Here is a 25,750-nt window from a genome sequence, read left to right on the forward strand (position 1 = left end):
TATCATAATATTTATCACTTATTATAATAATAATAATAATAATTTTTAATAATCCACCAAAATCAAAAGAGATTTTATAATGTATAATACAATTTATACATAATTTTATTTAAAATCCAATGGTATTCATCGAAATTTTAAAGTTTATGTATGGTTTAATATAACCAAAATTTTAAAAAAAAATTTAAAATCTTGATTGAATACACTTGCATTTTAAAAGTTCAATAGAATCATACCAAATTTTAATTGAATACACCCCTTAAATCTTACATAACTATTTTTGTACCCAAAAAATTTGGGCCTATTTTTTTCTAGGTCCAACCACGATTTTTTTCGTGCCGGATTTGAATCGAATTTTCGAGTCGAGTCTATTTTTGTTAATTCTACGTAAACTAAAAATTTATACTATTTGATTATGCAATACACTTTTTTACCTCACAAAATATTTCTTTGAACGTTAGAGGTTTAAGTGAAGTGAGAGTTAGGAACTAAAAATACAAATAAATACACTCTATAGTATATATATATATATATATATGTATATATCTTAATAATTAAGCGTGAATTATGGGTGTATTTCTTTAAGAGATTTTTAGGGAAATTTGGATTTTGATTTGATTTTTATTTGAATTTTGAGATGAGTTTGAATTTTGATGTTTCTTTTGAGTTTGAGTTTGATTGGAGTTTGAGGAGTTTTTGATATTATAAATTTGTATAATTTAATTATAAATTTATATTATATTTATATATATATTTTTTAAAATTTTATTTATTTGTATTATAAAAAATTTTATTTTATACAAAATCACATATATATTGTATATATTTTTGTCCCAGAACCCCAGCCCAGTTTTGGGCTGGAGAAACAGACCCTTAAATTGCTATATAAAATTAAAATATATTGGCGAAATATTATTAGGTAATGAACATTCTTTCAAAAAAATATAATACTCCCTCTGTCCCACATACCATATCCATGTTGTCGTTTTTGTCCGTCCCACATACCATGTTATTTCATTTTTTTGGAAAATGATTATACACTTTAATTTATTTTAAAATTTTTAATTTATTATATTTTTTTTAAATTTTAATTAAACTAATTAGTTACCTTAATCTTAATTTATAATTATTTATATTATAGGATAATTATTTTCACTAATACATTCTTAATTTATCTACTAATTATACCCTCCTAAAATACCGTGTCTACGGTGTAGCAGACACGGTATCTGGGACGGAGGGAGTATTTATCTTTGTTTAATACTCGATCCGTTTTAATTAAAAATACTATTTTTATTATTTTTATATATTTTATTTAAAAACATTTATTTTTATTATAGTAAAAATAATCACACAACAACATTAAAATGCTATTAATTTTTATATAAATTAAAAATATATCATTACATATATAATTAATTTATACATAAAATACAACTAAAAAAAATATTAAAATTATTTTACATAATTTCATTAAATAATAAAATAATTCTTCTCCGACCCACATAAAATACCGACATATTTTATTTTAGTCATTCTCATATAATTCGTCATTTTCTATTTTTAAGTTATAATTATACACTTTAATTATATTTTAAATTTTATAATCGAATAAAAAAATAAAAACATAAATAAAACAATAATTTTATAATATTTTATTTAATTTGTACACCGACTCCATTTATGTAATATTTAAAATATTTTTTAATGTGTGACACGGATAATTGTATTAAAAATATAAAATATATATTTTTTATAATAAATATTTTGAGTTTTGAGTTTTTTTATAAAATATTATAATTTTTATTATTATTTTTAAAAAATCATAATTAAAAATTAGTATTAAAAGAAAAGAGCAAATATGTATAATTGTCAATAATTATATTTAAATTTATATAATTAAAATGACAAACAAGGCACCAACCACATATGAAGTTACCATACAGCCCCTGCCAGATATTCGTTTGGGATAATTCCAGAAAATAAGAAATTGTTCAAATAAAGTATCCAAATTTGGACTAAAGTCGTTCAGTGTAGTTTGCTTTCACGAAATCATCCGTCGCCAATCCGACAGCTCCTTCAAGTACCCATACGGTGTCGTTCTGCGCGTCTCACGCGCCACCACAGTTCGCCGGAATTCTCCATCCCCGTTCAAATTGCAGTCCGGACTTCATTTTGACTCGGCAAGTTCATGCTGTGTTTTTAATTTTTCCCAATGGTGATCCCAAGTTTCTGCTATGCATTAATTTGGAAATTTGAAGTTTAGTGATTGTTCTGTGTATGACAGGTTCTGGCAGATATGGAGGTCAGGAAATTTTTTATCGTGGGAGTTTTTCTATCGCTGTTTGCCGTTTCATCTTGCAGAGGTACGTATTAGCGAGGAGATTAGGTATTGGCAACTCCCGAAGCATTCTAACCGACAATAGTGCTAGTTGATTTTTTTTTTTTTTTTAATTGTTTGACTGAGAAATTGCGGAAGCTTCCATATTTGTTTGATTATGTGTTGCTTATAATGCAGGAGTATATTTGTCATATCGGCCTCTTAAAATGAATTTGCTCTGTTTGGATGTATTTTGAAGAGTGCTGATTTCTTGAAAAGTGCTTATTTCGATCAAATGATAATGAAGATATGATATGATAAGTTTATTAAATGATCGACTGTGTGATTGGCTATAGATTACTATTACTTCTACAGATGCAGGCTTCAGGACGTTGTGATTATGAATAAAGGGCCAAAATTTAGTGATCATAGTTGCCTTTTTAAAAATCTAAGTGTTACTTTTTAGGTGTGGTGTATGAATACATGTATTGTGTTGAAATAAATGATAGCATGAGTTGCGAAGGACTATGCTATGTGATGTGAGTTTATGTGTTGTATTTGTATTATATTAACATATTAGTGCTATATATATTAAGTAAAAGTAAATTTGTTTGTTAGTTTATTTTTTGAAACTACTTTCGATTACGCTGATGGATATTTGTGGATGAACTGGCGAATGTCTTGTTTTAACAACGTCAGCTTGTATTTTAGTCTGACATAGAAATTTGGAAGTCATTCTTGAGTTGTAGCTGAGATGTGAATTATTCGGCATCTGCTTTTCATTTCAGAAATGAAGGTGAAAGTGATTCACAGCAACCCTGCAGATCATAATCAATTGGCATCATACAATGGTACGCTTGCGAGGATTTTGGTGCAGTATGCTTCTGCTGTAAGTCATTTCTCACTCATTGTAAAGGATAAAATTTCTTGTGTTTATGTTTTAGAAGTCTGCATATGATGCGTTGCCCAGGGTGGCATTCCTTATCAAAGTTCCAGCAAAAATGATGTAATATATATTTTAATTAAACTAATTAGTTATCTTAATTTTAATTTATAATTATTTATATTATAGGATAATTATTTTCACTAATACATTCTTAATTATCTACTAAGTGGGACGGAGGTAGTATCATTTATAAACTTGGCTTAGGAATTAATGAAAGTTTACACTTTAAAGAACAGATGGTTGAGATGCCTAAAATGTCCATTTTTTCAAGAAAAAAATATTAAATGAAGATGAGAAAGGGTAAAAATGGAAAGAAACTATACATCTTTGTTTTGGAAATAGAAAATGACAAGTATTCAATCCAAAAAGATTCTCTAAAATGACTAGTAGTTGGAACTGAGAGAGTTCAGTATTTTTATGTTGTTGATTATTTTTTTAAGAATATAAAATATGAATAAATTTTACATAATAAAAGAAAACTATAGAGAATTATCAACTTCTATAAGAATATACAATCAAGGAATCACTTTTGTAAACCAACTACTTAGATTTGGAGAATAGCAATAGAAAATGAAGAAGATGGTTGGTGTCGTCCGTGCTCAAGTCAATGGGGAGCAAGCCCTGTTTTATAAGTGCACTATGGCTGCATCAAGTGCAATGCTATATAGTGGTGCTAACTTGGTGTACTATGATGCAAGACTATTGCCGTGCTTTGCGAAGAACTAAAGTTTAAATAGTTTGACAAAGAGACCTGTATATGTTGTGAAGTTTTCCCATAGAATATTCCTCAAGGCAGAGGCAAGGTTCATATGCATGACGTATCAACCATCATTTCTTATGTTTGCAGGTAAATTTGTCTGATTTGAACAAGTTGTTTACTTGGACTTGCTCAAGATGCAATGGTTTGATTGAGGTCAAGTATCACACACTTCATATGATACCTAATGATGCTACACATATTTCTACTCATGATACAAATAATTAAAACTATCGTGATTTCCAGGACTTTGAAATCATCGAGCTGATTGTTGATGTGAAGCACTGCCTACAGGTTTGATCAAGTGTTATTTATTTACCTCTTTTTTTCTTTTTCTTTTGAATCTTTTTTTTTTCAAAAAGAAGAAAGAAATTTGCAAAGAAGAGTTTCCTCTCTCTCAGTAGATTGCAACGTAGTGTGAGCTTTTTGTTCGATGCAGGCATTTGTTGGCTTTGCTGCAGATCTTAATGCCACCGTGATTGCGTTCAGAGGAACTAATGAAAAAAGGTTCAATCTATCACTGGTGCTTGAGTGCTTCATCAGCGATCTATATGATAAGCTGCTCATTTACTTCGTTTCACTTCGATACAAACATCAATATTGCTTTCATATGTTATGCTCCTATGAACTACAAACTACTTTGAATTTTATCCCTCTCTTCAAAAAATTTAAGCTAATAGAGAGATGTATCCTTGTATATATTTGTACCTACATTCTCTAATTAACTTTTTTTTTTTTTTTTTTTTTAATGCGCTATTCTACTTGCAGTATAGAGAATTGGGTGGAAGATTTGTTTTGGAAGCAACTTGAAATTGATTACCCTGGAGTTGATGATGCGAAGGTGTCTGTGTAGCTAACTTCTTCTTTTACGCATTTTCAATATTTTTGTGCCTGTGCCCTTATTATAAGCATTTGTGACATTTTTCTTATCTGCAGGTGCATCATGGATTCTATTCGGCTTACTACGAAACATCTTTACGACCTGGAATTCTGGACGCCGTTCAGAAAGTAAAGGAGATGTATGGAGACATTAGGATTATTGTCACTGGGCATTCGATGGGAGGGGCCATGGCTGCTCTTTGTGCGCTTGATCTTCGTGTAATTATATATTCTTATAGGCTTCCCGTGATTGATCATTAGTCATTACCTTTGCTTTCTACACTTTCCATATACCTTGTGCATATTTTTTCCTTTCTGTGCCCTAAAAAATATAAATAGTTAACTGGTGGGTCTTGGCTGTAGTCAAAATTTTCCCAAAGTCGTGGCAATTGCCTGTTCATTTGACATATCAAAAAATCTCAAAGTCAAGTAGTATTCAATTCTAAAGTTTGGGTATTTTGTGCTTTGTTGTTTTTGCACTTGTTTGGCAGATGGCTACACGTAATATATGACTAGTTTTGTTAGTCAAAACAAGTCACTATTTTAGCCCGATATGGTTCAACCTTGAGTATTTAAGCTTGGAAAGTATACAAATTTTCTGCATACTTATGTCTTTAGATCTTTGAGTATGAAGTTTCGAGCTGGTTTGCATGATACTTCACTATAATCATTGCACTTGTCAAGGTTCTTAATTTCAGGTTGTGACTTGCACTTTTTTCTATTCTCAGCTGACACGAAGAGAGGAGAACATTCAGGTTATGACATTCGGGCAACCGAGGATTGGCAATGCTGCTTTCGCATCCTATTACAGCAAAATTGTGCCCAACACCATTCGTGTCACACATGGACATGACATCGTGCCTCATTTGCCCCCATATTATTCTTATTTTCCTCAAAAAACATACCGTCACTTTCCAAGAGAGGTAATTTCTTGTCTTACTCTTTGCATGTTTTGTTGAATACACGGATTTGTCTTTATATTCGATCTTTATTTAATATATATATATATATATATATTGTAGGGGTTGATATAGATTTAATCCAAAAGTTTTACATATTTTTACTGATTGCTTTTATTTTATTCACCTATATGTTTGTTAAAATTGATATTATGTTGCTAATCCCTTAAAATTACCGACCATACTACTTTCAGCAAGATCTACTTTTGCTTATGATCTCTGAATGTCTTCATCGTTTCTTCAGTTACAACATACTCGTTTTGTAGGTATGGCTTCACTATGTAGGCTTTGGAATTTTGAGTTATGCGGTTGAAACAGTTTGTGATGGTTCGGGTGAAGATCCAACATGCAGCCGGTGAGCATTTCATATTCCCTTGATTATTAATATGAATAAGTTTTCGAACTTGAAGTTTAGAGAATATTTTTTGATGAGATTAAAATGCTACTGATTTTTGTTAATTTATATGTGACTAAAAAATTATTCTTATTTCGTAAAATGTTGGAGATGGAATAATTTAATAACTTTCTTGCAAGCATAAAACGATAAGTAGCTTAGGGCAATAAGAGAATTCTTTGAAAATGGAGGATAGGTATATACACATATGTATGTGTGTGTGAATATTGTGAGTGTAGGTTGCTTATTGAATCAAATCAAATGTCAATATTAAATTAACACAAGTTTTATGTTGCTACTTTGAGTTTGTTTGTTTAGTATTTTGATTTGACTATTTTATTTTATTTATTTTTTAGACGAGGTATAGAGAATTGTGTCGATAATATAAAAATAATATTTGATATTGAATATTAATTTTTGTGAGATGATAAAATATATATTGGAATTCAGAATGTATGCTATGTTAACATACCTTGTATGTTGAAATTAGTTGTCGTATATGTCCGTATACTGTATTTGCATTATATTAACATATGTTTTATATTATTAGTTTATATCTCATGTGTTGTCAGTTTATATTTTATATATTGTAATTGCCGCCAGAATAAAAACATAGTTGAAGGTTGAAACACAAATAAACCAATCTTTGAGGGCATGCAAGTTATTTTAGTACCTGCCGTCTCCGACCTCCCTAAAATGCTTTTGCAGGTCAGTGCCGGGAAACAGCATATCCGATCACCTGGTTTATTACGGCGTTCAGATGAAATGTGACGACGAAGAAATGACCGTGTGCAAAATCTTGTTGGATCCTAGTATTGCTCCTTATGGCAAGATCGATTCGGATGGAAACCTCCTCTTGTCTAGGAATTTCTCGACCCCTGTCGTGAAACTCAACATGTTACAGGGCGACTTCACAAGCTCGAGGTAACAATTTATGCCCATGAGCAGGTTAGCTAAATTCGACTTTTTTTTTTTTATACTATATATATATTTTTCCTTGTCCTAAATTCTTCTTCTTGTTGCGGGTTTGTGCGAGTGATAGTATTGATTTATGTAAATGTGAATATATATCTCACATTATGTATATAGTTGAGTTTAGAGGGTGATTCTATTCGGGCTGGATTGAGAGTGGGAATTTTAATTTTTTATTAAAATAATATTTAATATATTATTGTCCGTAGTTTAGAGGGTGATTCTATTCCGGCAGGATTGAGTTTGAGAATTTTAGTTTTTTTATTAAAATAATATTTAATATATTATTGTCTGTTTGTTTCCGTGCACTATTCGGGACATCCAATATTATTATATATTTATTATATTTTTCAAGAATGGATTATCTTCAATAAAAATAATAAAATATTATTCAATTCTTTTTAAACAAATTAAATTTAATAAAAATTATCTGTAAAAATATTTATTAACCAATTATTACATTTTATCAATCATATTTTAGTTTTTTTTTATCCTTTACATTTTCGTATTGAATTTATAAAATAGTAAATTATATGTTTCAATTATTAAAATTTATATAAATTAATATTTAAAAGTTAAAATACGATATTATATAAAAATGTTAGGAAAATAAATCAACAATAGTTTGAATAAAAACAAAAATAATTAATTTTGATTCCATTATAAAAAAAATCATCGTTTATGGTCCAATTATAAAAAAAAAATTAATTATTTTTGATCCCATCATTGAAAAAACCAAAAAAAATATTGATAATGTGAACATAACAGAATTGATGTGGCATCTGAGTAAGACCAACACGGTCGTATTCCAAAACAACACGGCCATATTCCTAAAAAAAAGTCAAAACAATTCCAACAAACACGGTCGTGTTAAAAAGCAACACGGCCATGTACAAAATTATTATTATAATATACAGTATTAAGAACATAAGACACTTGCCAGCAATAAATAAAGTAACACTAGCGAAAATAGTAAAGCCAAGTGCCGAAACAAAATGCCAAACCGGTAGTGTTCCAGCACACTAATTATGATCTGATCCGTCACAGCTTACGGTTCAAGACAACTACGGGCTAGGGAGACTCATCACCCACGCCTTCCGGAAGGCAGGCGGCTCCTCGAGAAAAAAAGTAGAATGCCGGGTGATTTTTCAGAAGCACTTTACGGGCAGCTAAGTATTTCTTGATCGGCACATCCTTTAAATCCATAAGTGGATTGATCGCCTCGCGGCTCTGTGCTTCTTCCCTATTGTGGCGTAAAACTTGCTGCAGTATCCGTCTCTGTCGAGCTAATCCCACAGTCTCATCATAAGTTTCACTTGTAATAAACTTTCATGTCCTTGAGAACTCCATTCAGAATCCTCTCTAGCACTCGACCCTCTGTAAGAGAAGTTACGTCGGGTTGGTCCTAATGCGTCTCCACCTTGAGCACCGACCACATTTCGCCTGTTAGACTGTCCAGTCGTGTATCTGTTGCGGAACATTTCCGAGCACTCCTTCCAGCGTGGAAATGGCTGTCCCAGAAGAGATCCGAGGCCTCTCCGGTTCTGCACAAAAGAAAAATAAAAACGAGGTTTAGATTGAAATAATGTACTCAGCGAAGTAGCAAACTATATTCCAGACATATCAACCGTATTTTTATCATTTTCCTTTTGATTTATAATACATTTTAATATAATAATTAATATAGTTTTAGAGCCGGAGGGATGTAGTATGATGGGATATTTTATGAAAGAAAAAAATATTTTTTTTTTCCCCCGAAAAACGCAGAATTCAAATAATAGAAAACTGGATTTAAAATGTAAAGAAATACACCCTAAATAAAAAAACAATATAGAGTATGAGAGTCTGTACCTTACTGAGTGGCCACAAACCACTTTCCTTCCGACTAGAATCACCCTTATCAACATACTCCGCCATTTACAATGTGTTTAGGGATCGTGTGCAATAAAGTTAAAGTTCGACGCAAGTTTAAATATACAAAAAAAAACTGTAATCATGAAAAAGTGAATTAACATCGTTATAGTCAATAAAGCTTAAAATTCAGCACTGTGGGTGTAGTAACAAACAACACATGGTATTACTTCTGCCAGCACATCATTTATATTAATATAATACAAATACAACGCATAAACTAATAATACATGTAGCAATTGATTTTAGGACATAAAATACTCTTATAGAGCACATACTTTTATTTCAAACAAAATATGTTGTATGTAAGAAATATATTTGGTAATTTCGTATTTTAGACGTGCTGATTTGAAAGATCATGGTGCTGTAGCTCTTCCTGGTTAATAAACATTGTGTAATGTAATACTACTATGTTGTGGCCAGCAACAATGAATGGACTGCCCTTAAATTATGAGTAATTTAACGATCATATGACCATAGATCTCTGCATAAATCATAGTTGCGTATAAGGTTATATAACATACCTTGCGCTTTTTGTTTGACGGTTTCGGATAGTTGAATGATTTCGTAGAGCTGCCGGCATCGGGGACGTTGTTCCCCTCAGATTGGTATGCTATTACTGACTGCAATAAGTACAAAAAGTTGAAATTTTATTAATTAACGGACTAAGATCAGCCACAACACAAACTCGATAATAGGAATGAATTTACACCTAAAACGAAGTAGTAACTCTTCGTGACTTACATTAACATTTATCAAATACACCACAACAACAATAGTCACTACAAGAAAAAATCATTTTTGTAACAAATTTTTTTTGTCTCTAAATCTACTTTTTTTTTTTTGTTACTAATGACATTAGAGACGGAATTAGGAATGTAATTACGTTAGTTACATGAACTTTAGGGACGGAATTCCGTTACAAATATATTAATTTTTTGTAGTGAGTACGAATCGAGGCTGACAAGTAAAATGGATACGGTAATGATGCACATAGTTACCATTTCATGCAAATCTCGAACACAACATGCCAGTCATTTCGGAAGCCAATTTCAAAGTCCTGATGCACTCAAGAGTATAAAAAAGTAATTACGCGCACATTAATCAAACATACCACAACAAAAGAATGAATGGAGGACGACAGAATAAGGCCGTCTCCAACCACGAACTGGATTTATGCATATTTAACTCAAAAAAATGTAGTTGTTATACTATTTTATTCAAATCCACGGCTATATTTTTTACTCCAAAAGAAAAATTCTTCAAACATTATTTATATATTATTTAAACCACTTTTTATACCTACAACTAATATTATCTTTTAAAAAATATTTTAAAAATTAAAAATAAATAAAAGAAGTAATATTCAAAAAAATTTTAAGAAAAAAAAATTATAAAAAGAGCACAATTCCAAAAATGGCGTTGCTATACCATTTTTGGTGTTGCATTGTAGCATTTCTACCAAATATAGAGTGGATTGGAGAAATTCATCTCCATTTTGTGAACCAAACTCCAAATATGGAGTTCCGTTGGAGTTGCCCTAAGCTATAGAAGATAATTGTGTCTTTTTATCCGATTGCGCAGCTCTTGTTTTTCCCTTTGCCGAAATTTTAAAAAAATCATTGTAAAGACTACCAAATTATCCACTCCGGTTAACAGGAAAGCTCGATTTCTAATACATATAGGAAACTCGAAAAATGCAAGAATGGAACCTCAACAACATATGCTTAACTTTAACTCGAAAAATACGATTTCTAACTGATTTTGTAAAAAATAAAATTTTATAAAAAATATAAAATTATTAATATAAATATATAATTAAAATAAAATATATAAAATTAATAAAAAAATAGATATAATTTTTTTTTTGCCATATGGGACGATTAAACTGAGTTAATGAACAAAAATACATAACAACACCATTGCTGTGCAGAGTAACTCTTCCCCGGCCATTTCACTTTTTTTTTTTTTTTTTTTAATACTGACGTGGCCTTAGGAGAATACAGACATTCCAACACCAACAACAAAAAAAAGTTTAGGGTGTCTTTGTTTGGATTTGAATTTTTAATTCAAAATTGAATAGTAAAAATTTTGGATTGTAATATTATATGAGTGATATAAATAGGTGATGATGTGATATTTTTTAATGTAAAATTAATTTTTAAGTATAACATAAAAAAATAAAAAAATAAATTTTTGATTTAATATTTTCTAAAGAAAAATATTTGATGAATAATACTAGAGGAATGCTATGTTTAGATCAAAGCACAATTCAGTTTAGACCAAAACACGGTTAATGTTTAAGCATATGTTGAAATGAAAATCTCTCTAATTAAGTAAAGAATGTATATAAGTGCGCAACCGTGTTTATTCGTATTTTCGTGTCGTGTTTGTGGTGGATTGAGCCATAGAGGTAACAAAAAATTGTCAATCCGAACCCGAAAATTGACCTAAAATGCTAGACTCGAATATGATACGAATTATTTCAAGTCGGGTTCAAATTGACCTGAATTAGTTTCAAGTCACCGAAACCCGAAGACACGAAACAGATCCAAAAATTAAAAAAAAATTAAATTGACCTAATTTTTTTTATTTAAAATAATATAAATATTATAAATTAAAATAATAATAAGAAATAATTTTAGGTCAACTCGAAACACAAAACCTAACCTAATTTTTATATTTCAAATTATCAGGTCAACCCGAAACACGATCCGAACATAACACAATTTTTTTTTTTTTTCGTTTCGAGTTCAGATCGACCCGATTTTTTGCAAATCCAAAATACCAAAACCTGAACCTGAAAATTTTCGGGTCAAACTGATTTGATTTTTCGGATCGGATTTGATTTTTGATACCCCTGTTTGTCACCTATATAAGCTTTAAAAACATTTTTTTTCTTTTATTTTTTAGGATAAAATCCCCCCATAGAACCATAACAAATTTTCACAATGAGAAGAATAAAGATTAAGATTTGTCAACTCACGCAGGATGTTTCTAGGTTCATATTGATCATTAAATTTTTTCAAAATCTTTTTGTCGATACGCACAACGCCTAGTATGCATCGTTTACGGCTAGGACTACTGGGGTACTATGTTTCAAACATGATCAAATTTAGAATTTTTTTTAAATTTACATCTTTCTTCATTATTATCTCATTTTATTGTTTTAACTGGAAAAACAGTACTTTAAGATTACAAATAGAACTTTTGAAATATATATTAATAATAAATTTAAAAAAAATTTACAATATTCATCTCCAAAGCTCCACAAGTTTGTACAGATCTTGTATTACGTATCTCCCAAATTAGGATTTTTAGTTTGGTTTGTATGTATCAATATTTCGACTCCAAAATTGATCCATGGATTGTTGCCTTGAGAAAAAAATTGAAATAAAAGTTTGTTATGTTAGAATGAGAAGTTAATTATTTTGGTGCAATGATTCAAAGTATGTAAATATATATTTATAAATAAATTTTGGATAAATATCAAATTTTATCAATTGAAAAACTTAATCCGTTTAGATTTCACAATACCCTTGGATGAAATATATGTGTTAATAATAAGAAAACATAAATGTACTGTAGGACACATTTCTTTTTGAGCTTTTATCAGTTTTTTTTTTTTTAGAAATTTTTTACACTCATAATATATATACAATTTGTTCTCAAATAAAATAGAATTTCATCTATTACATTTCAATATTTAAAAATATATTATTTTATTAATTAGTAAAAATATATATATAAAAAAATTTGACATTTTTATTATTTAATTTTATGTATTCCCCCTGTCCCAACTCAAAGTATCATTTTTATTATTTTCGTCCGTCTCACCCAAAAGTATCAATTTCTTATTTTAGTAAAAATAACTTAATAATTACTTGAGTTACAAACGTACTATTATATTATTATACGTAAAATTATTTTTTACATAAAGTCAAAAGTAAAAATATCAAAACTTCTTACATACCTCCACTAATTAATAAAATATTATTATTTTTTAATTTACTACAAAATCGCAAAGAGCCCCGTTGAACTGGAATGAAGAATTATAAAATGATTAAATGTGCAATCATACATATGTAACTTAAATAAAAATTAAAAAATAATTTATTATTAATATATTATTATTTTATTAAAATAAAAAATAAATACTTAAAAATGAAACGAAAGTATTATATAAAAAACTATTTAAATCAAAATCGAGATCGAAACTCCTAAATACAATCCAAAATAAACACCACATAAAAGAACGCAACAATTGTTTTAGCATTATAATTAATTATTAAGTAATTAATAAAATACACTATTGTCTTGAAAAGTGCCGAAGCCCAATATTAATTTCAGGCCCAAACTGCAAACTGCCTTGTTTGTTTGAAGTTTGAATTTTGAATTGAGATTTCAACGATAAAAAAATTTGAATTGAAATAATAGTATAATATGATATAAATAAATATTGATTTAATATTTGAATATAAAATTAATTTTTAATATAATATAAAAATAAAAAATAAATATTTAATTTAATATTTGTTAAGGTAAAATTTGCATGAATAAATCTTTCCCAATCCTCCAAACAAACATTACTAAATAAGTTATTTCTATCGGCGATTTATTCAATAGCGACTTCAGTTGACACTGTGGGTAATTGGAGCAAAAGGAACCGTAGAGAATCAGTGCCTGCTCAAGACTTTGTTCGGCAGCCATACTTCAAAGCTTCAAATCAGCAAAACCTTCTTCGAAAACGAAACCCGAAGAAATGACCAGATATCGCCAATTGATTAGGGCTTTGGGAAACCCCTCGCTGGATCTCTTCAACTCGACCGGACGTTCAGCTTCTGGAAATTCTCGCCACCGTGGCTGCGGTCTTCCTCCGCGCCGCTGCTTTCACTCGCCGGCGCTCGCCGGAGGTACTTCCTATCGAGGTCTTATGCGCTCGCGCAACACACACACGCATATATATATGTATAAATTACTGATGCTATTTACCTAACAGAAAAATGAGAAGAATGACGTGATTGAGTTATGAAAATTGTTAGTTTTGTTGTGAATGTATGCAACTGTTGGGAAATTCAGAGATTTTTGGTGAAGGCAGCAAAAGGTTTTTAGGTTGAGTGCAAATGTCGACTTCATTTTTTGTGTTTCGTTTATGGCTAAAAATCAGAAAAATCGAGAATGCATTGCGTATGAATAATTGTGAATAAACTTACTGGTTTTATGTGGTGAATTAGTGTAAATGAACGTTTATTGCATTAGATTATCGAAAAATGCTTCAGATTTATTTTTTTATTTATTTTGTGAGATGTGAAATCTATAAAAGTTATGGTGGAATAGTTTTTTGATTCCCATTTCTGTCTTGCTGAAAGTGTGATATCAAATTCATTGTGCATTAAAAGATGAAGAAATTCATAGTTTTTACCTTCTTGTTTATTAACAAGATATCATATGTGAATTCTGCAGGGAATAATTACAGTAATTCTTCATGTACTGAAATACACAATGCAAATAATATAATTCGGATATCAACATTATCCGCATTGACACAGGCTCGATTGTTCTCTTCTGAATCAACTAATGATGGTTCTGCAGGTATTGCATTTGTATTTCTGTGGTTTCAAAAAGTTTCTAGTTTGGAGGTTATTTTTCATATTTAAGCTGATGTTTTTATTTATTTCTTTGGCAGATTCGGTGCAGGATATTCATGATAAGATTCTGAACTGTGTGTCTGAGAAAAGAACTGCACCTCCAAATGCTTGGTTGTGGTCGCTGGTTGCGAAATGTTCTACTCGTGAAGATATTACGCTCCTATTCAATATTTTGCAGAAACTTCGTGTTTTTGTCAGTGTCTATTTACCTCAATGCATACTTTTACCTTGACCACCCTTTCTTTGGATGCTTATTTGCATGTTTGTTTATGTCGTGGACTGCAGAGACTTTCCAATCTTCGGATACATGATGATTTCAACAGTGCACTTTGCAGGGACGTTGTGAAGGCCTGTGTACGTGCAGGAGCAGTTGGCTTTGGTAATAATAGTGTTATATCTCTGCAAGAGCTATCTTACTTGCTGGGCTCTTTCCATGTGGGTCCGTGAGCATGGGATTACTTACTACTGAAAATAATGCTGAAATATTCCTTTTTTTATACTTTTTACCTTGCATTCTTGAAACTCTTTAGTCTATTTAAGTGAAGTTATGCTGTGGCAATGGAGAGATGTTCTGCGGTTGTCCTTTTTTAGGGTTCTGCATTTTAACAAAGGAGTTAACTTTTAGCAATTTTTAAAAATTTGTGGCCAGAGATTAGATTTTGTTACTGATGTGGCTGGTGGATATATATTGTTATGAAGAAAACTTATTATTTTATTGAAATTGAAACTAATAGGAATCTTCGTGTGTGTTTATTTGATATTTGTAGTTTTAGGTGATTTTGTTGTGATGTATGAGTAATTGCGAAAGTATTATAAGGAAGGATGTTTTGCATGTTTTTCTTGATTTTTATTATTATGTGTATATATATTGCATCTTTTGGGTAATCGTCCATGGTGAAAACACTCTTCCAGTTGTTTCAAAACTAAAACTAGAAGAGGATGCCTTACCCTAAGATGGCTTGTTATATTTCTTATATATATATATATGTAGGGTTTATGGACAGTCCATGCCTGCCCTCTTGAATCCTATTACTAAGATTAAGTTAGTTAATAAATAAAAGAAACCTAATTGTCTAAAATGGGCCACCTGTGAGTCTAGGTGTGGAAGATTGGTGGCCTGTTCAGGGGTCAACACCGGTCGGTCTTCCCCTCCAGTTCCAGCATCCCCACTGTCCTCCAGCGTAACCTATAAGGATTAGAAAAACTACTCTAAGATCTCTAGGTTTCCATGGAGAGAGGAAATGTGTTGCTATTAAAGGCATTAATGTTTCATCATATTTATTTTTTGTGCATCATAAAGACTGGTTTTGTTTGTTTGTTTTTTGTTTCACTTTTTCATACAAATGTATTTACAGTGAAAATCAATGTCGTGATATAACCATTTTTCTTATGGTATCTTTGTTTTGTTAGTAGGTAAAATTCTTATAGAGTTGTTTGAATGCAGGTAAAAGGGCACTATGGAAACATAATTTATTTGGTTTAACTCCTAACATTGGATCTGCACATCATCTGCTGGTTTGTTTTATGTATATTTGATTCTGCGCATTGTGTGTTTTATGCTCGTTAATGAAAGTACTTGTACACAGTATAGAAGTGTCCTTACAGTATTATCTGCTCATCCCTGCAGTTGCATGCTAAGCAAATCAACAATGTCAAACTCATGGTTGAAGTGATGAAACTTGTGAAGAAGAATGGTTTACCTTTGCAACCTGGGACGGCTGACATAGTGTTCAGGTATGATTTAATCAAATGTTTCTCCTATTTTCCTATGTAAAAAATTTTCTGTTACGCCGTCTAATTCCAATCTCTATTTAGGGTATGTTTGATTGGGGGGTTGGGTTTTGAATAGTAAAGTTTATGAATTTGAGTAGTTTGATGTGATATAAATAGGTGTTGTGATGTTCTTTTTAATGTAAAATTGATTTTTAATATAGTATAAAAGGTTATAAAATACTCCCTCCTTTCCACCTTTTTTGTCCAATATTTCTATTTCGGTTTATCCTACCTTATTTGTCTTTTTCTTTTTAGGAAATATGATTATACACTTTAATCACATTTTAAAGTTTATAATTTATAAATTTTTAAATCTTAATTATACTATTTAGTTATTTTAATTTTTAATCTATAATTAATTTTATTATACAATAATTATTTTTACTAATACACTTCTTAGTTACTTCCTAATTATAATTTATCTAAATTCTTGTATCTACAGTAAATTGGATAATTATTTTTAGTCGATAAATTGTATCTACAGTAAATTGAAAGAGCAGTGGCAAATAGTCGATAATTATTTTTAGTCGATGCAAATCATTGACAAAACATTTAGTTTGCTGCTTGTCAAGTGTTTGCCTATGTTTTTCCAAATCTCTTCTTTTTATGGTCATTAATTTTGCTTCAGCATCCTATTCAATCTGTGTGACTGGCCCACTGGAATTTTCTTGTTGCAGCACCTGTGTTAGTGGAGACAGATTCGATTTAATAACCAAATATGGAAAAAGATTTGCGGCATCTGGAGTAAAACTTAGGCAGAGTTCATATGATTTGTGGATGGAATTTGCTGCCAGAAAAGGTATGAAACTACTATCTTTTATAGTTTTCTTTTTTATGCTGCCGGTCAATGTAATGAGTTTCTTTTTACAACATTTTCTGGTGGGATTTTATGTTTTCTTGTCGTGAAAATAGCTTTTTGATACTTTTGTAGTTTTTATTTGGCAGGGGACATTGAATCATTGTGGAAGATTGAGAAGTGGAGATCAAAATCTATGAACAATCACAGTCTTTCAACTGGGCTTTCCTGTGCTAAGGTAACTCAGTTGTTAATATTTTGTTTTCGTTGAGATATATTATCGATAAATATTTTGATTAATACTCCCACCGTCCCACATTGGATGTTCGCGTTACTGTAAACACGGGAATTTAGGACTAAGTATAATTAGTAGATAATTAAGAATGTATTAGTAAAAATAATTATCTTATAATATAAATAATTATAAATTAAGATTAAGATAGCTAATTAGTTTAATTAAAATTTAAAAAAATTTAATTAGGAAATTTAAAATGAAATTAAGATATGTAATCATTTTAAAAGAAAAAGAAAGTGACATGAGACATGGGAACGGACAAAACGGAAATGTGAACATGATAGGTGAGACTATTTAGTGAGAAATGTTGCAGAGCTCGGACTTCCCTTTTGAAATATTGTTGGGAAACCCGCTTGCATTAAATTTTAATGGTTCTTTCTTATTGACTACTAATGTGGGTGCTGCTCACGATCTTTGTTGGTTTCACTAGGGTTTCCTTCTTGAACACAAGCCAGAGAGTGCCGCTGCAATGATTCAAGTGCTGTATCAGGTAAAACCTTGATTGATATCTTTCGGACATAAAAAATTGCTCCAATTCCCTTGATTCCAGTGGCATTAACTTAGATTTAATAATCCAGGTTTATTTGGAAGTTTGGATTGGGGATTGAATTTGAATAGTTGTTTGAGCTAATTTAAATAGATGTTGACATGATATTTTGAATGGATAAATTAAATTTTTAGTATTAAAATATAAAAAAATGTGTTTCATTTGATCTTTTTGAGGGAAAATTTTTCATTAATATAGCATAAATCTTGGAAAAAATCCTCAAACAAAACAGGCCAGGCATACCGGCAATCTTTTTTAATCTCTATTTTGTCATTGGCGGGTTTTTAGGATTTCGATGAGATTTGAATTTAAGCTCTATGATATCAAGAGTTCACAACTCAATTGGAAAAATGAATCGTCATTATTTTAACTGTCTCGAGATTATTTTGCATGTTACTTTTCTTGCCCTTCCCAATCTTCCCAAGTTCTGCATTTTTATTCGAGCAAGTGAACAAAACTTATATGTCCAGACTCTACCTGAAGCAAAAAGGCCGAGTATAGTAACTGAACTACAAAAGCTCGTGGGCGAATGGCCTTTGGAAGTTATAAAGCAACAAAAAAAGCAAAACAGAAAGGTATGCACATCCTATCTAATCACTGTTCTTCAAAGCACTAAAAATTATTGCTACATGCCTTTGGGTTGAGTTTTCCACACATGATGAACTCGTCGTATTTTCCCCCGTCTTGATTAGGCATTTGCTTCCGATTTACATAAAGATATTTCTGCGCTGATCGATGCTTTACCAAGCGTTGGTGTCAAGGCAGATGTTACTGTTCGCGATTTTAGGGAAGCCATTTCTTCCTAGTATCATCCTGCTTGAAATTTAAATTTACAAGCGCCCGTTTATCAGGTATGGGAATGCCATTGCTCGACCTTTTTATTTTTTCCATTTTCCGAAAGGTACAAAAAAAAATGAGAAGCCATGTTTTCTTTGATCTACACATCTTTCACGTGAGTTAGCTTCAGTTTGTTACAAATACATAATTCAGTCAGCATATAATGGAGATCGAACCTCTTGACGGTTTAACCTATTAATAGGTGAGGAAATTGGAAATCTCGGGTTTACCTTATTTTTGTTTGGACTTGAATTTTATTTTTTTTTATGAGAGTTTTAAAATTTAAATAGTATTTTGACGTGATATTGGGAATGAAAAATTATATGTATTGGAAATTGTACTGCATCAATAGTTGTAATTTTTATTTGAAATAAATAAGATGTAGCTAAGGAGAATTGATATTTGTTGGTAGCAGAACGTTCACTGTTCTTTGGATGAATGAAAGACTCTGATTTGAAGGGAAATTGCACTTATTAGGAATTTAGAGTGTTTTTCCTTTTTTTATTTTTATTTTTAAAAAAATGAGATGAATGAAATTATGGCTTTATTCACCCAAGTGATGAAATAATATTTTTTCAGTCTCAAACAGCCTACAAATATATTTTTTTTGTGTTTGTTCCAATTTCACTATAAAATTTTTAAATTTAAAAATAATTAATTACATTTATATATATAAATATATTTTTTATTTTATTCTATTGCATCACTTAAATAAAAACAAATAAAAATATATTTTTTTTTTTCAATTATATCATTTAATTTTTAAATTATCTCAAATTATCCTGGTGTTAGGGACAGGGATGGAGGATGTAATAAACAATACAAATATTTTTTATAAAAATAAAAGTCAAAAAATTAATTATAAAAAAAATAAAAAAGTCAAAATATTTAATTTAAAATAATATATTTTATATTTTTGATACAATTTTTTTATATTACACATCAAAAAAATCAATTCTTTTAAAAATGTAACGGAGCCTATTAGGGTGTGTTTGTTTGGGGGTTTGGATTTTGAATTGGGATTTGAATAGTAAAAATTTTGAATTTGAATAGTCGTATGATGTGATATAAATAAGTGTTGATGTGATATTTTGAATGTAAAATTGATTTTTAGTATAATATAAAAAATGAAAAATAGGTGTTTGATTTGATATTTTTGGGGAAAAAAATAGAATGAATAGTAGAAATCCAAACAAATCCCTCAAACAAACACACCCTTAATGAATATCCTTTGGAAGGTAATGTATGACGGGAAAAGCATAATCCCTTAGTCCCTCCTCAAGAGTAAGATGAATGTTGTCCACCGAGAATGGTCGGTGGTGCGGGGAATGAACTTGTAATCGTGAGGTTTTAAAAAATTCGTGTACAATGCTAAGCTCGAATTCTTGTTATTTGCTAACATGTATATTGTATATATTTTATTAAATTATAAATATTTTAATTATATTTATAATTTAAATTAAAAAAAAAAAAAACGCATGTGTCAGGCTTACCCCCAAAAACCGGACAACCCAATTTTGAGCTAGTTTACTATGCAAACTATTTGCACGTAAACTTGGGTCGGAGAAACACACCTTAATTTATCCCTCAATGTAGGTCGAGAGCTTCAGAAAAAATGTATAGATTATATATTTCAATATTGTTTGGTGGAAGACATGTCGTCATTGGCGGTGGTAGCAACGATATGGAGGAGATTGTACAAGTGCATGTAGGATGATCTGAATGACCACATCACATAACATAGTATCAGAATTATAGGTCTCGAATTCGAATTTCATTGTCCCATTTCGGCATATATCTATATGCAAGTCTCATATATATGGATGGAAAAAATAGACACGGCCTGAAAATTCGGTTTGAACCCGGCACGAAAAAATCATGCATGGCCTTAAAAAATAGGCTCGAAATTTTTGGACCGTACCTGACTCAGCATGTTGATAAATCAGTAATAAAATAGTCACAAAATTAAGACATAGCTTAATGGTTAAGTTCTGGCTATGAGTTCAATTCTCACTTGCATCGTTTAAATAAAATTTTAATTAAATTAATTTTAATTTATTTTATAAAAAAAACAAAAAAAATCATTTAAAATAAAAAAAAAATTGAATGTATTGGCCCGGCACAGTCCGATTTCAAACTAGATTGTGCTCGGGCCTAGCTGCTCAGATCCGGTTTGAAACTAGACCGTGCCTGGACGGCCCACTGCAAAATCGGGTTGGGGCGACCCAAATCGCACCTCTACTTGCATACATCCCTTTGCACGTGAGTAATCGTATTGATCGACTCCCGTATATAATGAATTAATTATACGCATTTCTAACAACTTACGTTTTTAAGTAAGACGGTCATTCAAATTATCTAACACCGGCCATTGTCGATCTTGATGTATGCAAGTTTTATGAGCCATTGTTGGCGGGGGAACGGTGATGGAGAGCTAGCTTATACTTTGGCATGCCTTGCCTTGCCGGCGGTTGTGGTGTCGTTGAAGCTCCACATGTTGGAATTTATCAAAAATTTAACCCTAAGATCAGGATTTGACGTGTTGAAATAATTGAGATAATAAAATAAAGTTAATTATATCTAACCTTATTCCATTAGCTCCGTCGGATTCGGATCTGCAAATTAATTGGAGGGTTTTGTATTCTTCAAGTCTAGGCGCAACCCCTCTTGAGAAAACCGTTAGGTTTCTGCCGTTACGATCACAATGAGATATGAAAAAGTAATGGATGTTGTGGGTAGACCTGGATCACAACCCTAATTTATATCCCTTGTTATTAATTGACATCTTCACTCAATTAATAAGTTATCAGATGCACATAGGAGCCATGCACTTACTAAATACTTTTAAGCTCAATAAATTAATAGATCGTTTAATTTAAGCTTAATTTGACTGATAACTCTAATAGTTACATTTAATTTACAATTGAATTTTTAATCCAACATCACCAACCGGTGAATTTCCGGGTGGTGGTGCGGATGTTGAGGGATGAAGATGTAATGGTTAAGTTCATAGATGAGGTGGTGGTTGTTTTTCTTACCGTTTTTGTTTGTAGATTTGATTTTTTTTTTTTTAATATAGATTGTTTTTCTTATAGTTTTTTGTTCGTGGATTTGATTTTTCTTATATAGATTTTTTAAAACTCAGTATCTAAGGATTATATTTACCGCTATTATACTTAATATTATAAATATTCTTATATTTATATAATATATTTGTACAAATATCATTTTATTGGTATTTTAAAACACTAATAGAAGTATTTTTGTAATTTTTTCTTAATTTGTATTACGGTTTGATATAATAATCACTCAATCTGCCATTCAAATTTATGTTCACTTTCCTTTTTAGGTTGTCATAAAAGAATATTATTGTTTCGTTTTTAAGTAAAAAAATCATTACACTTTTATATTTTATTATTTATAAAAAGAAAAAGTAACAATTATTATTCACTTTTATTAAAACTCATACGCGGTCAAATGAGCATACATTTGCGCAAGAGTAATATTTAAAGATAATAAGCAAAAAGTAAATGAGATCTTTAGAGCCAGACGGAGGTAGTAGTAAAAGTTTGAATTTGAATAATTGTTTAATGTGATATAAAAAAATATTGATACAATGTTTTGATTATAAAGTTTGATTTGATATTTTTATAGGAAATATAAAATTAATATTAAAATTTTATAATAAATTTATCAGAGAACACAATCATTATATTTAATTTTTCTAATATTTCAAAATTTCAATTTAAATAAAGTTTAAATTGTCACAAGTAAAAATATTTAAAATTGTGTAAGTGCGTGTATTGGCATCTATATAGATATATAACTTTTACTTTTAGTATCCTCTTTATCATTAATAATATTTAAAAAATCAAATTATTATTTTTTTTCTGATAAAATATTATATAAAAATTATTTTTAAATATTTCATTTTTTAAACTTTCATTTTTATATAATTTGTGTTTTAAAAACTTTATTATTTTTTTTTCGGAGCTTTTTCTTCCAAAAATTTATTTATTTACTGACGTGAAAATTGAGAGCCGCTACATGAAAGTGTATATTGGGTAAATTCCCGGTCAAATCTATGACCTCTTGATTACGAGTCCACCACCACACCACTGGGCATCCCTTACGATAATTTTACTATTTTTTTCAAAATATCAAATCAAATATATAATATTTCTTATTTATTATATTACATTAAAATTTATTTTTATATTCAAAATATTACATTAATACATATTTATATTATCAAACAAATATTTTAATTTAAAATTTTATTATTAAAAACTAAAGTCTCTATGTGTTTTTTCTTATGAGTTTGAAAAAAATTTAATTTGATATTAAAATAATATATAATGTCGAAAAAAATAAAATTCAAAATAGTAGAAAATTGAATACAAATGAAACAAACCTCATTTCTTTTTCATTGGGACCATATTTTATTTTTTTCCTAATAAATAAATAAGTAAAATCAAATCTGTACTTTATTGTCTAGGATAGGCTGCTTCGTTTGACCTTAACTATTGTCGGGCTGGTGAATCCAACCGCTAGAAATGCATAGGAAACGACACGTGTAGGGTCAGAATATATTCCTTCTTAAGGTGTTTTCTTTTTATATTCATATTTTGTATTTAAATATTTTTAAAACAAAATAATCATTTTTATTTGTATAGAAAATTAACACTAAATATGACAATAAAAAAATTTAAGTTCACAAAATTAAATGTTCGTTACCAATCTATCCATTTTTTCATTTTGATCCGTCCTATAACAAAGTATCCATTTTTTTTTAGTAATTGTACTATCTATCTAACATATCCTTCCAATTTACAATATATTACACAAATGTCATTACCTTTATATCATATAATACTAATATGATTAATTTAGTCTTTTTACCTTTATTTCTACTTTATCCTAATATAATATTAATATTTTTAAAACTCCGTGCAAAAAGCAAATTGATATATAGATATGGGACGGAGGGAGGATGTGTTTTGTACATACGTGTGGTTTTATACCGGATTTGGTTAATATTGATGTAGAATTGCAGTATTAATTTGAATTTTAAGTTAAATATTATTTTGATATGATATTTTATAAAAATAATAATATTCTCTCCGTTCCACGATGGATGAACCCTTTTATTATGGATTAAGTAGTGTAGATTAGTAAGTTATTAATAATAAGTTATGATGTTAGTTTTTTATTTTTTATATGAATAGTAGTATTGATATTTTAAAAAATTTTAGGATTATATCTGCAATATAGATATCATCTTGTAGATAATAACATTTTATATAATACAATTTTTTTTTATTTATCATTACCATAAATTAGTTTTATAAAAAATGAGGAGTTTTAAAAATAGATAAAAAAAAATAATGTTAATTGAGGAGAGAAATAAAAATAAAGAGGTTTTGAATGGATCTTACGTGTAAGATGTTAGAAGTTTAATTAAATTGATTTATATTTGTTAAATATATTTAAAATTGATAATATTAAAAAAATGGAAATGGATCATCTTTTGTGGGACGTATAGAAAAAAAAGGGTCATTTGTGGTGAGACGGAGGGAGTATTATTTTTTATTATGAAAAGGTTGTTATTTGTTTTTTTATGATATTATACTTCATATTTAAAAAATATCATTATATTTGTATTACACAATACTAATTGAAATATTTTTGTATATATATATTTTAATTTGTATTATATTAATTTAAGAATAATTAATATACAAATATTTACACGTAAAAAAAATTAAATGACAATATCCTTAGAGCATTCGGTTCTCTTTTATCTCTCTCATCACTTCATATCTATCTCAAAGTTCAAATTACTTTTTTTATCATCCATTATAGTAATCACCTTCACCCTATTACTTTTATTATTTTATAGGACCACAATAATTTATTTATTTCTATATATTTTTATTATATAATAAATATAAATTAATTATTTATTTATTTATTTATACATATTTCTATATATTTTATTGTCTAATAATATTTTTTATATAATATTATATTTTAATTTTTAAATATTAATCTATATAAATTTCAATATATTAAAACATATTATATGTTTGGGGGTTTGAATTTTGAGTTGAGATTTGAATAGTAAAATTTTTGAATTTGAATAGTTGTATGATGTGATATAAATAGGTACTAATGTGGTGTTTTGAATGTAAAATTGATTTTTAGTATAATATAAAAAATAAAAAATAGGTGTTTGATTTGATATTTTGGAGGAAAAAAATGAGATGAATAGTGTATTTAAATTCAATCCTCCAAACAAACACACCCTATGTTAAAAATTGAAATTAATCGAAATAAATCAACAAATATATTTATAGATAATTTTTGTTAAATTTAAAATTTAAAATTTTGAAATGTCAAAAAAAAATTGAATAATATTTAATTACTTTTTTTTTTTTTTTTTTTTTTTGGAGGTAAACGGTTCTTAATAAAGATAATAAATACTACATGATGGTAAACTGTATTTCCTTATTAAAAGTAATTAATTTTTATAGTAAAAACTATAAAGACAATATTAAAGGGAACAAAAGAAATGATTGTAACGGATATAGGATAGAGAAAATATATATTTTTTTATTGAAAACCTAGGGTTTGTTTGTTTTGTATTTTCGTTTTAAAAAAAAAAATTACATGAAGTATAATGAATTATATAAATAATAAATATATAATATATT

At 29.1% G+C, this 25,750-nt stretch overlaps 2 protein-coding genes across 3 annotated transcripts; both read left to right on the top strand.

Moving 5' to 3' along the window:
* The first annotated feature begins 2,019 nt into the window (after window positions 1-2,019).
* On the top strand, window positions 2,020-7,421 carry LOC127250721 (lipase-like). The gene is made up of 11 exons (XM_051274141.1): window positions 2,020-2,183; window positions 2,288-2,366; window positions 3,109-3,209; window positions 4,114-4,179; window positions 4,270-4,317; window positions 4,463-4,530; window positions 4,792-4,864; window positions 4,960-5,121; window positions 5,631-5,825; window positions 6,128-6,216; window positions 6,964-7,421. Exons 2-11 carry the CDS (start codon window positions 2,300-2,302, stop codon window positions 7,181-7,183), a joined length of 1,089 nt encoding a protein of 362 aa, XP_051130098.1. The 5' UTR covers window positions 2,020-2,183; window positions 2,288-2,299; the 3' UTR covers window positions 7,184-7,421.
* Window positions 7,422-13,767: 6,346 nt separating this feature from the next.
* LOC127250723 (uncharacterized) lies at window positions 13,768-19,487 on the top strand. 2 transcript variants are annotated; one of them, XM_051274143.1, is made up of 11 exons: window positions 13,768-14,066; window positions 14,602-14,730; window positions 14,825-14,979; window positions 15,072-15,165; window positions 16,231-16,301; window positions 16,414-16,520; window positions 17,237-17,358; window positions 17,505-17,593; window positions 18,081-18,140; window positions 18,668-18,772; window positions 18,890-19,487. In XM_051274143.1, the coding sequence occupies exons 1-11, from the start codon at window positions 13,901-13,903 to the stop codon at window positions 19,001-19,003; spliced, it is 1,212 nt and encodes a 403-aa protein (XP_051130100.1). In that variant the 5' UTR covers window positions 13,768-13,900; the 3' UTR covers window positions 19,004-19,487. The 2 variants fall into 2 exon arrangements, with proteins under 2 accessions (XP_051130100.1, XP_051130101.1); XM_051274144.1 differs by having other exon boundaries at window positions 13,769-14,051; window positions 18,890-19,485.
* Window positions 19,488-25,750: the final 6,263 nt, after the last annotated feature.

The sequence above is a fragment of the Andrographis paniculata genome, unplaced genomic scaffold (genome assembly GCF_009805555.1).
Source record: "Andrographis paniculata isolate CXL003 unplaced genomic scaffold, ASM980555v1 Contig37END, whole genome shotgun sequence".
Classification (NCBI taxonomy): Eukaryota; Viridiplantae; Streptophyta; class Magnoliopsida; order Lamiales; family Acanthaceae; genus Andrographis; species Andrographis paniculata.

Excerpts from the sequence above, each read along its gene's own strand:
- LOC127250721 (XM_051274141.1), top strand. The coding sequence starts at position 2,300 with ATGGAGGTCAGGAAATTTTTTATCGTGGGAGTTTTTCTATCGCTGTTT. Across the intron at positions 2,367-3,108 it reads TGCCGTTTCATCTTGCAGAG|AAATGAAGGTGAAAGTGATT; the intron begins GTACGTATTAGC and ends TTTTCATTTCAG. Across the intron at positions 5,122-5,630 it reads TTTGTGCGCTTGATCTTCGT|CTGACACGAAGAGAGGAGAA; the intron begins GTAATTATATAT and ends TTCTATTCTCAG.
- LOC127250723 (XM_051274143.1), top strand. The coding sequence starts at position 13,901 with ATGACCAGATATCGCCAATTGATTAGGGCTTTGGGAAACCCCTCGCTG. Across the intron at positions 14,731-14,824 it reads AACTAATGATGGTTCTGCAG|ATTCGGTGCAGGATATTCAT; the intron begins GTATTGCATTTG and ends TTTCTTTGGCAG. Across the intron at positions 15,166-16,230 it reads TGCAGGAGCAGTTGGCTTTG|GTAAAAGGGCACTATGGAAA; the intron begins GTAATAATAGTG and ends GTTTGAATGCAG.